The sequence below is a fragment of the Biomphalaria glabrata genome, chromosome 6, assembly GCF_947242115.1.
Source record: "Biomphalaria glabrata chromosome 6, xgBioGlab47.1, whole genome shotgun sequence".
NCBI classification, from domain to species: Eukaryota; Metazoa; Mollusca; class Gastropoda; family Planorbidae; genus Biomphalaria; species Biomphalaria glabrata.
Window position 1 is genome coordinate 28,755,712 of NC_074716.1, and position 12,180 is coordinate 28,767,891.

At 34.9% G+C, this 12,180-nt stretch overlaps 1 protein-coding gene across 5 annotated transcripts; it reads right to left on the reverse strand.

Annotated features, from left to right (window-relative positions):
• Positions 1 to 932: 932 nt before the first annotated feature.
• On the reverse strand, positions 933 to 7,311 carry LOC106050591 (uncharacterized). Of its 5 annotated transcripts, none has more exons than XM_056034180.1 (4): positions 7,197 to 7,303; positions 6,586 to 6,709; positions 5,175 to 5,348; positions 933 to 4,973 (listed from the first exon to the last, which is right to left on the reverse strand). In XM_056034180.1, exons 3-4 carry the CDS (start codon positions 5,325 to 5,327, stop codon positions 3,990 to 3,992), a joined length of 1,137 nt encoding a protein of 378 aa, XP_055890155.1. In that variant the 5' UTR covers positions 5,328 to 5,348; positions 6,586 to 6,709; positions 7,197 to 7,303; the 3' UTR covers positions 933 to 3,989. The 5 variants fall into 5 exon arrangements, with proteins under 5 accessions (XP_055890155.1, XP_055890154.1, XP_055890153.1 ...); XM_056034179.1 differs by lacking the exon at positions 7,197 to 7,303 and adding an exon at positions 6,931 to 7,046; XM_056034178.1 differs by lacking the exon at positions 7,197 to 7,303 and adding an exon at positions 6,860 to 7,003.
• Between the last annotated feature and the right edge of the window lie 4,869 nt (positions 7,312 to 12,180).

Here is a 12,180-nt window from a genome sequence, read left to right on the forward strand (position 1 = left end):
TATAACAACTTCCCTATGAAGTTTGAACTGTTCTAAATTTCAAAGATAAATTCAATGAGTTATGGTAGAGACTGTCTACAGAGTACCGCAACATTCTAACACAACACGTCCTCACTAGTTTGCTTCCGTTGCCTACCATCTATTGGAATACTTGAACGCTGTCACCAAAGATGCGCTCCATCATGGACATAGCGGTGGCAGGACCGCACTACAAACAACGGTGTTCTTGCGAGCGCCGGTATGGACAGTATAGAGTACTATAGAGGGACTTCTTATGGCCTAACAATTACACTGGGCAGGGCACATATCCCGTATGGAGGACGAACGTATGCAAAAAGCAGTCCTTTTTGGTGAGCTGAATATGGTCGACGTAACAGAGGTGCCCCACGGAAACGCTTTAATGACCAACCGACCAGCTTGGGCGTAAACTTGCCTTAGCTGACATAGAAGAGAGCACCTGGTTGCCTGCGGCTTTAGAACGAGATAGCTGGAGGCCACTTACAAAGGCCGCGGGATACAGGTTTGAGACCAAACGAAAATCCGCTAGGGTTCACCGAGAGATGTGCTTCCCTGTATCTGTGTCTAGAACCCAGCGCCAAACAATTTTACTTGTACATAAGGTGGACACTCTTGACTAAAACCCCAAACATACATGCAAGTCTCTTTGAGTCTTGAAGTCTAATTTAGTTCGAACACGATGTTTTGAAAGTGTTTACTATGGTTACTCCCATTAGACGTCAATGCTACTGCTAATAAGTATCACATTGGCTAGACGTTTAGGTTTCATTACTTGGAACATTGAAACAGTGGTACATTTATACGAGTACTAGCCACGGCTGAACAAAATAACACCAACACATGCTAGCTCTGGAGAACTATATGGGACTTTAGGAATTATTGACTTTGTTATAAAAAAAACAAGTGTATAGAAATATATTTAGACTTGCTGCAAGTTCTCTGCTCTTTATTTTCGTCTAAATAACATAATGCCAAATTTCACTGAATTAAAATGCAAAAGACAGGTAAAATAAAGAGAATGATTCACTATACCAATAGTTAGCAGTTATACAATTATCTCATCTAAAAAAAATCAATTACATCCAAGTTTTTTAAAAAAAATCATGTTTATAAAAAAAAATTGCTACTCTATAATTATTTTAATCTTGAAACAAAAAAATATATAAGTATATATAAAAAAAACACATCACTAAAGTTCTGAACTATCGAATAAGACATAAATACAGTACACTTGAAAACAACTCTTCACATCCCTTGATAATTGAAGAGAAGGATAACTCCAGTTTCACAACTACTTTTGTTAGGAAGGAAACATTCCCTTTTGAAAAGACATTTACATGATGGAAGATGAATTCAAATCTACTTTCACACTAACAATAAAAGACAAGCAACAACAAAAAACAATCCTCTCCATTGACTGCCACTTGCTACTAAACAGTTTCAACTCTAAAATTCTCATCTTCTTGGAGTTTGAGTTTTTGCCCCATCTTCTCGGAAGAATGAGGCAATAGTGGCTAGGCAGTGAAAGTCATTAGCAATATCTTGAACTATTCAAAAAGGAATGTAACACATATACTCCTGTTTGTAGAATATTTCTGGTAGTCCAGAACTTATTTAAAAAAACACAAAAGAGTAAAAGGAAACACTCCCTCAGACAAAGCAGAAACATATAGCATGTATGTAGGTACTCGTAAACATGTTTTCATTCAATACAATATATTGACAAATCTAGAATACTTTCCTACTAGTAATTTACACACACATACAATTAAGTGCTCTTAATACCTAACCCTTTTTCAATCTAAGAATTTTTTACAGAGATAGAACAGGGTAGAGGTCATAGCCAAGACATAAGAGGTTCAAGTCCAGACCTGTCATACTATAATATGTATTCTGTTATTTAAAATTTTGGGGTTTTGATACATCGGCACAATTTAGGACATGGCACAATTTAGGACATGTCGTGCCCAATATGTATCCTGGCCTAGGCAACTTGAGCTATTAAACTTAAACAATAATGTGTAGTAGTCAACCAGTGTTGGACAAAATCATTTTTTTCTGGGAAGAGGGTCAAGTTCATTAAACATAGATTAAAAAAAAAACAAAAAACTTTTTCTGCAGGGTTAACAATAGATATCTTTGAAAAACAAATTCAATTATGTAATGCCTAAAAGCCCAGTGAGCCATACTCCATTCACAAAAATCAACTGTTGTTACTGTAGCATTAAGAAACAAAACAAGAACCACATGTTGCAAACAAAAAAAATAAATTTCAATACATTTGTTTGCACACACATATATATAACAATGTATGTATATACTGGTAACAAAAACTACATTTCTATGAGATGAAGGTCAAGAATCAAGATAAAATCATGGCTGAAGTGTACATGAGATAAGGTAAAGATAATGGCTTGTGAAAAAGAATCAGATTGAAAACTAAATGCCCCAGTCCTAACTATATATAAATCTTTTTATATTTGTGACATTTTACATCTATTGGGACAATCATTAAACTTGTCACAAAACTAATGAGGCCTATCCTTGATATATAACCACAGTGACACAGTTAGGAATTAGTAATATATAAAATGTCTTCTTTAATCATTTTGATGTACAATGCATGTGATCATACTGTTACCAGTAAAATTAAGAAGTAAAGTTATAATTCAAAGTGGATAACTATAATCTCATGGCTCGGTGATCAGCAATATTTAAATGTAATACAACAGCCTCAACAAGTTTTCTAAAGCTTAGGAGGTCAAAAAATTCTGAAAATATAAGAAAGCTGCTTATATTTAGAAAAATATTTAAGTAAAATATTGTACATATAATTTTATGTATAATATATCATATTCTTCATTCATGTAAATAAGAAGTTTATTTTCATTGCTTCAGAGCACCTATAACCAGAACATTGTAATTACATGTTGGTGTAATTTACACAAAAAAGAAGTAACAAAATCAATTATTTTTAGTTTACAAAGTTCAAATGGCATGATCCAGCCATCTAGCTTTAAAAGAAAAAAGAAATACATATCTTATTATTTAAAAAAATCATGATCTATCAGTTTATTTTAAGTGTAACAAAAGCAGCCTCTGGCTTTTCACCAATCCTACTTCTGAATATAAACATATTGTGAAATGAAGAAAAGAAAAAGAAAAGGCACCAAATAACAATTCTTGATTTTAAAAAAAATAAATGAGACGCCAATAAAACTTCATTGGAAGAGAATAACTTTAAAGAGGTCCTATATTTGAGACATAAGCAAAACAAAAATTGAAAAAGTCTAAGCACATGGTACTTAAAGAAGCTCTTAGATATAAAAATGTAATTTTAGTTCATTATAAGTTAAACATGTTGACAGAGGCAGCCTCAGCAGTATGAGAGACCCTGGTTGAGTGTCATTTCAGGCCACATTTGTACAATGCATTGACGGTGACCACAAGACTTTTATCACGGGACACCACTCAGCACCCCCTAAGGCCGCCACTGCTTGTTGACTCCAATCAAAACCAGAAGTATTAATCTTTTTTTAGGCAAACATTTTGCAGTTTCTTTCAGAATAAAATATTATAAATTCATCCCCAAAATGTTTCAAGATTTAAAACAATGTTTAGACATTCACACTGTATAAAACTATTTTCTAATACTTTAACTGATAGTTTTGTATAGTAAAATTATATTTGAAATTGAAAAGGAGGCAAAGATAACACCATTTTTACTGTACCCACTTGTAGTGAGACTCCTTTTTCATATTTCCTTATGGAAGTTGTAGATTTTAAGTTCAACAAAAAAATGACTACGGCATACCAAAACAACTAATTAAAAAGCTTTCGTAAAATTGGTATACATCGCCTACAATAAATTAAATTTAAAAAATGTTATCCAGTTTTAGTGGTACCAGTATCATAAGAAAATGTATAAACCTAACTTTTATAACATAAAAGCAACTAAAAATGAAAATGCATTAATTAGCTTCAAATGACTCAGACACCCATTTAATGACAATACTATTGTTGATGATGAAGCCTCTCTCTTCAAGATCCTGAAATGTCACATCCTTGAAAGATCCCCCTGAGGTTTTCAGGCAAACAGAGCCTAGTGCTTGATTCTCCTTGTTAGACTTGAGCCTCCTCAAGGGCTGGCTCACTATCTCAAACAACTGGGAAAATGCACCTGAGTTTTTATTTTTAACATAGCCCACACACTCAAATATTCTTGCAATGGGCAATGGATCATTCGAAGTTCCCATAATGGACAGATTTGCAACCAAGATACTTTTACTACCAAACCACAGGTTCAACCGAACTTTGCAAGAAGGGCAATCATCTAAAATGTAATATGGTGAAATGTAGCAGTTTCCAGAAGAAGCCATCAGCTGAGCATCAACTAGGGTGATTTCACAGCCATCCAAAGGTAAATATTCAATATTTTCATTGCTCTCTGGAATTGCAACAACAGGTTTTACTTTTTTCTTTTTTTTTGGCTGGGACTTTTTCTTGCTCTGTTGAGCATTCTCTGGTGAGACACTATGTCTCCCTTTACCATCACCTGGGTAATCAGATTCCCCATGGTAAGCAGGATACATTCCATTTTCCGGGCTCATGAACATATCATTAGTCTGTGCTGGGACGTAGTTAAAACTGGTTGGATGAGAAGGACCATAACCAGCTCCTACCAACCCAGCAGCACCTGAAACATGTCCAATGGTTGGAGCACTAGCCACGCTGCCAGAATGTAACTGTTGGACAGCCCTGTCAAGCTCACAGCGCATCACTTGGCCAATCAAGCCAGCCTGTGTTTCCAGAAGCTTAGCTATTTCTTGATACTGTATTTGATTCTGAGAGAGAATATTATTCTTTAATTCAAGAATCTTCTCTTGTTGAATCTTAAGGTAATCTTTCACCATTTTTTCTATTTTCTGCAGAAAATTTTCTGGTACAACTGAATCCTATTAAAAAAGAAAAAAATGAGAAATTTTTATGCACGAATATTTTATGTATGAATATTTATTGAATTGATTTTTATACAAATGATGAATGGCCTTAAATTTTTGTCTGCTAACATTTAAATTTTATCTTAGTTACACCATGGTATAACAAATCTTATTCAAGAGACATAAATCAAGTCTGTTAATAAATAAAGTTTTTACCTTCAAAGTGGCATTAGCAGCAAGTCGAAGTTCCAAGATTCGACTTTCCTCTTTTTGAAGCTTAAGCCGCACCTCACTGTCCCATATTTTGACAAATTCTTCTTTAGAAATACCTTGCTGTTTAGCCTCCTCAAGAGCTTTAAGAAACTCCATTGTTTCCTTCTGACCACAACTCTAGAAATAAAACAATAACAAGAAAAACAGAAAAAAATACTTTAAAAAAAAACAAAGCTTATATTAAGCCTACTTGTTTCAATTAGTTTGGATCAGTCATGTAGTTGAATTTGTAATAGATCAATAAAAAAGCATTTAGAAATTATATTTTTTTTTAAATGGGGGAACAACCTGAATTCTAACTTATGTCTCAAGCCAACACGGTAACCACTTCGCTAGTGGAGAGCCTATGAATATGGAAGTAAATATAGTTTTCTATTGTTTTTATGGTCTCGTCAAATTTTTCATGTTGTGTTCACTAAGACTCAGGGGATGATGTATAAAGGGGACTAATTCAACCTATGCCACCACTTCAGTCAAGTGCAAATTCTTTGAGATACCAAAAAAATAATTAATCACCAATAATTAACTAGAATCTAATTGGTCACTTTTTTTTATTGATCCTTGTGTTCTAAGGTAAAAGAAATAATTGTGAAAAATTTCTGCTTGATCAGCGATGGGATGTGGGAGAAATAATGAGTAAAAAATTTTAACCAGACAGACAAGCAGACAGAGTGAGTTGTAAAAAGTCATGATAAAAATAATTAAAAGATATTCATGCTTGCTATTTAGATTTTTCAATATTAGATATATATATATGTTTGTTTGTAAAATGTTTTACATGTTTTGGATGTTCCTTCAGAGTTGAAAATAATTTACTTCCTAGTCCAAAACTCATGCAGGACGACGGGGGATGGGAGAGGGCAGGGTTTGAACCCGGATATTGATAAATCTGGACGACACAACCAGGCAGCCATCAATATCCACATGTGATGACATAATGAACGAAAATTTGGATCATGGATCAAAATAAAGAAATCACTAACATATTGTAATAACTTAAGTGAGGCAACTCAACGAGACATCTACATTTATTTACACGTAGACATGACAAACACAAAGGACATCTGCCCTGAGTACAGCATCTTCATCTCAGCTCTCGACTTGGGTGGAAATCGTTCTCACTTTTAATGTAAACATCCTTCCTAGTCTGGTTTCTGGAAGTGCTTACCTTCTGCATTGGCCGGGATGGCGGTGCGCATGGCAGAGTCATTACAATATGAATAAATGATTATAATAAATATCATTATTATATTTATATCTATATATAGACAGTAAATAATATAGTATATAGATCTAATACTTTACTATATGATTATATATGTGTATGTAGTTTACGTTTAAACTTTATACTTACACTCAGTAAAGTTACACTTGTCTTGTTAGTTACACTAGCGGTCACTAGCGTCACTAGTTACAGTACTGAGATTACACAACAAATCAGACTCAGATTCTGAGATTAGAATCATTAGTCAGATCATCTAGAAAAATGATGATTGTCAAGAAGTCAAGTAAAAGTTAACTAGATCTAGTTCATACTAGTTGATAGTAGTTGTTAAACTAGTTTAACTTAACTAAGTTTAGTTAGAGATTTAGATTAGAGTTAGATTAGTTTAGAAATTAAAGCATACACTATTTCTGAGATGTCTATGAGTATATACTATAGTAATATAGATTATATTAATATAGGTCTAGTATATACTTTAATACTATAGTATAGACTAGTCTAGACTCTAGAGTAGATCTAGTCTATCATAGTCGTCATAGAATAATTCTAAATCCACAAGTTACAGAAAACAACCAATGATCAATGCAATACCGAAACAACTGACAAAGCCAATGGCAATGGGTCGTAAAGATCAGTCACTGAGTCAGTTGAGTCAGGAAAAATAGATCTAGTCTAGTCAAAGTCTAGATCTATAATGAATTATCAAACAAATGTAGAAAAAAATGTCAACAATGACTTACAAATATGTTTATTAATAAAGAACTAGATTAAAAGACTAGATCTGGATTCGGTATACCCTGGATTCTAGGTCTGAAATATATTCTAGACAAATTGCTTTAGGTTGTTTTTTTTTTCGGTATTTAAACATAGATCTAGTTCTTAGAATAGTATCTAAAAATGTCAGCAATTGAACAAAAAGAAAAGAAATAATTATGTAAATTGTATTTAAATGTTTTCCATCTAATGATTAAATAAAATCCTTTAAAAATCTTTTGAAATATTAATTAATAATAATAAAAGTAATTTAAAACGTTTAGAATATCTAGATCTAATCATTTCAATTTCGCTTTAACGAGTATATGAATATATGCATCAACTCGAGCTAGGGCCTTCTAATGAAGGTAGTAAAGATCTATATAGTGCACGGTGCGGCAGCTTCACGTGATGCCTTTAAAAAAATTCAATTAAGCTCACCAAAGAAGATCGCCTTTGGCATGCGGTCGTCTCCCCGTATGCCCATTATGGTGCGAAGGCATCTTTGATGGAAGCGTTTGATGAGCCTTACATGCCTTCTCTACGGCACCCAGGTCTAAGAGCTATACAAAAGTGTGGTGAGAACCACTGCTTTATAAACATTATTTTTTATTGTTAGGTGAAGAGACCTATTCCGCCATACTCTCAGTCGGAGGTGACCAAAGGCGATGATGGCCTTTGCGAGACTGTTGTCTATTTCCCTGGACCGTTATGCATCGTTGGTTACTGTGCTGCCCAGATAGGTCAAGTGGTCAACAACATTAAGGTGATGGCCATTCATATAGATTTTTGGATCTGTATAAGTTCCCATTGGGGACTTCTGAAGCATGAACTCCGTTTTTTTTTTTTTTTTAGGTTGATGGGCATACTAAACGAGGCAGAAGCCTCAGCTAATTCATGGACGGCAAGTTGAAGCTCCAGGTCCAGTGTCTGCAAGAAGGACGCAATCGTCCGCATAGAGCAGCTTAGTTAAAGTTATCTATTTAATCTTTTTACGGAAGAGCAGGCGCCATATGTTAAATATGCTGCCATCGGTACCGAACCTGATGTAGACGCCATATTTTATTTAGCATTGCTCTAAAGAATATTGGAAAGAGTGTCGGAGCAAGCTCAGGGCACTACTTCACACCATTCTCTATAGAGAAGTGAGCTGATAGGTCACCATTGATTTGACTCTTTTGACCCTCATGCAGTTGCTTCAGAGTGGTGGTGAATCTTGGGGGGGGGGGGGTATCTGAGCCGAGATGGAGTCCTCCACAAGCCATCGCAACTTACTGTGTCAAATGCTTTAATGGTGAAATTGTACAGATCCAGTCCAGGTTAAGCTCCTTGCGTTTTCCCTTCATTTGACGCAAGACAAAAAAAAATCATGTCCGATGTACCTCTACCAGTCCGGAAAAGATAATGATTTTCAGAAAGCACACTGCCTACTATGAAGTTTGTCAATCTGTCAATGAGTAGGCCTATCCTGGCAAGGATTTTTCACGCCATTGATAGTAAGGTAATGCCACGGTAATTGGAGCAGTCTGATATAATGTCATTTCGAAGTTCTGTGTTCCAACACAAGGTTATGAGGTCAGTTTATCGTTCTGTGAGAGCGGCGACACCCATTTTAAAAAACTTCCGCTGGAAGATTGTCTGAGCCAGGAGTTTTGTATTTTTTAGCTACCCCATAGCCGCTTCAACTTCAACAAGATTTAGATATTCGTCGAGTTTCATTTTCACTGTTTCTTGTGGGATTCTGAGACTCCTCAGACACAACCGTTTTGTCGCTCAAAAGTAAGTTTGAGTTCTCTGTCCACCGGTTCAGTAAGTCAGGTGTCACCACCTCTTTTTGGTTATCAAGACGAGGCCGTCGGCAGTTCTTATAGGCGCCATAGTCTGCTGTGTTGGACCGTAAGCAGAGCGGAGTGATTCAAAGCGTGAGTGCGTGTCTCCTGCGGCTGCATATCTTTGTATGATTTCCGAAAGCTCCAACCACCAGTTTTTTTTGTTGTTGTTTTTTTGTTTGTTTTATTCACGAACTTTTGCCTTCAAAATATTACACGAGGCTCTGTAAAAGGACACTTTTTCAGTGCTGTTTAGGGTTCCCGAGCACAGAACAGTGGTGATTGCCTTTCTTTTTATTAATAACTCTTGGATTGCTTGTTGTGTTGTTCTCGTCGAACCACTCTGTTGGGACTGATGCAATAGTCCACTGGCCATTGTTGCATGAAGAGTCTGTCTTAGCTCTTTCCAATTTACCCCTGGGTCAATGTCCAGCTCACAGCTCAGTCTGAATTTCTGACTTGAAAAGAGGTAAAACAAAGAGCAAAAAAAGGCGATTTTTTAATGATGTGTATTAATATTTATAGCTTTTCCAATTCGCAATATATATATATATATATATATATATATATATATATATATATATATATATATATATATATATATATATATATATATATATGCCTATATATAAATATAAAGAAATCAATTTTACAAAAATATGCTTTCGTGCTTGCAAAACTATAAATAATTGTATTGAAATAAAAATGTTTCTATTAGCTCTTGTTCATTATACTTAAAATGTATGCGTCGTAATTTTGTCAACTTTGATCACTTTAGGAGTCTTTATTTTGGAAGTTTGGTGGCTTCGGAAGAAAAAAAGCGACTAATTGTTGAAGCCTCCTTCTATCCAGAAAAAAAATTGTGTCAAAAGTGTAAAAATGTCTATCGTTTTCACGAAAGGCGTTAGTAACAATATCTATTAAAACATTTTCGAAGAAAAACATTTTCAAACCTTCTCCGCTTTTTTTTTTTGCTTGTAGCACTATTGAGATTGATTTTGATCTGAGGATTCATTAGCTCTATAGGCAAAACAAAATTCAGACGTATCAGCAATATCACGAAGCTATTCAAACCAGGTGATTTTAGCGTACACAATCTGTCCAAAGGTGTCTACGTTTCTCTCTGTAACTCTTGTCTTGGTGTTAATATAGATTCTTCATCTTTTTCGCTTGGCATCATTATTTTGTTGCAAAGCCTACGTCTTTGTGGTTTCAGCGATTTCCTTTTAAGAATATCTTTAATGTTCCCCTGTATACTCAACAACATCAAGTAATAGGCCTACATTTGTATTTAAATCCAATGGAGTCAATGAGAGCCGTAGGTTATCGCCAAAAATTGAAAACCATGAGACTAGCCGAGTTCACATTCAGTTATCGCTTGTTTATTTGGAATGTGAAGTAATGGAGCAGTATTGACAGCAGGGTTCAAGTTTCAATTAAACAAGAGAGGAAAAAGTGAAAAGACTACTTGTAAAGAATAGAGGACATTTTTTTTTTATCTAACTGGTAGCCATCCAATTGTTTTGAAACAATCATGCACTTAATTTTTAATAGTTGTAGACTAACAAAAATCTCCCCTAAGCTAATACTGTTTCTATATAAAACAAAATTACGAGTCGTTGATCAAATAATGGGTGAGTTTTTCGAATAGCCTACATTTATAAAGTATCAACTTGATCAGAGAATGGGAAGTGGAGAAATAAAGCGTACAAGATTTGTACCATAGTTGATTGATTGTAAGTCTGTAAAAAGGTGCGTCCTGAATAGAACGGATCAAGTAAATACTACTTGCCATCCGTAATAGAGAGCTTGTGCTGTCTGTCAACTGAAATCTTTAAAAAAACAAAACAAAAAAAAAACTAAACGTTTGATCTGTTCAAGGTCATTATCATCTATCCCTTGACTTTGGTCTTAGCGGTGCCGTGACAGTTTGCGCAACCAAACCCCTCCACGGTATTAGTTTACGTGAGAGGGTACATAGAATCATGTTTCTACAGAATTGTAATAAATCGTATTTAAAAATGCAGATTAAGCCCCCACCCCCCACCTTTCCACTTTTCCCGGTCAGCAGTTGTTCTAAGCAGGATAGAATAGATAGGCCGATCCTTCTATTACGTTTTTTTTTTAAATGGCTGTTTCTTTATACTTCCTCCACAGTGCTCTGAAGGATGACTTTTGAAAAGGAGTCATGTGTTACATCACTGAGCAAGCTCAGCTTTCGTCTCTTCAGAGTTTTGAGTAGTTCTTCCCTTTTGCCAGTCCGAATGTTGACTTGTAAAAGTGCATTCGTATTTTTTTATTTATTTTTCTGATATCTGATCTGTATCATCCTAGATACGAAAAAGTGCAATAGATTTACGTTTGATTAACTGAAATCCACCCACTTTTGTTTTTAAAATTAAATCTTCAAACTGATCATACATAGACAACATAAAAAAAAAAATGTCTTATGTTTTCTTTTATATAACTGCATTGTAGTTAGGATTACTAGACGTCGAGCAAAGGGAGATCACGTCCTCCCTTTTGTATTTGTATATAACTGTCATTGACATTTTGTAACTGTTATTAAGTACCTATCCAAAACAATCCTTTCCATTGAATATGAGATAGCAGTCCTCATTAGATTCTTGGACACATTGCAAAGTTCATGCAAATATCAATTCTTTTATCTCAAGTGCCCGGTACTTTAAATTGTGTTTATTAGTATAAGTACCGGTAGTGTGAATACGACTTTACTGTTTGACTTGTCACTCCTCGTTGTGATGTATATAAATGGAGATGTGGGGTGAAGGGTCAAAAGCCACATACAAAATGCAAATACCCTGGAGAAATAAATATATGCCAATGGTGAAACAAAATACCTTGGAGATTAAAGACATTAACAGATGGCATGAAAATTGAAATGGGGAAAGGAAAAGGGGGGGGGGGGACTGAATGAAATGAAGTAGGAAGCACGTCTTCAAAAGGTTTGTAGTGTTACAAGAAAAGAGCTATTGAAGCTATGTGAGCTTACATCGGCCAGTAAAACGTGGTTTATGAAATTATTTAAAGACCTAAGATAATGACGAGACAGCCTGAGTCCGCATCAATCATAAGAGTGAGTTATTTGAACAGAAGCAGTAATGTATATGTTACTTCAGGA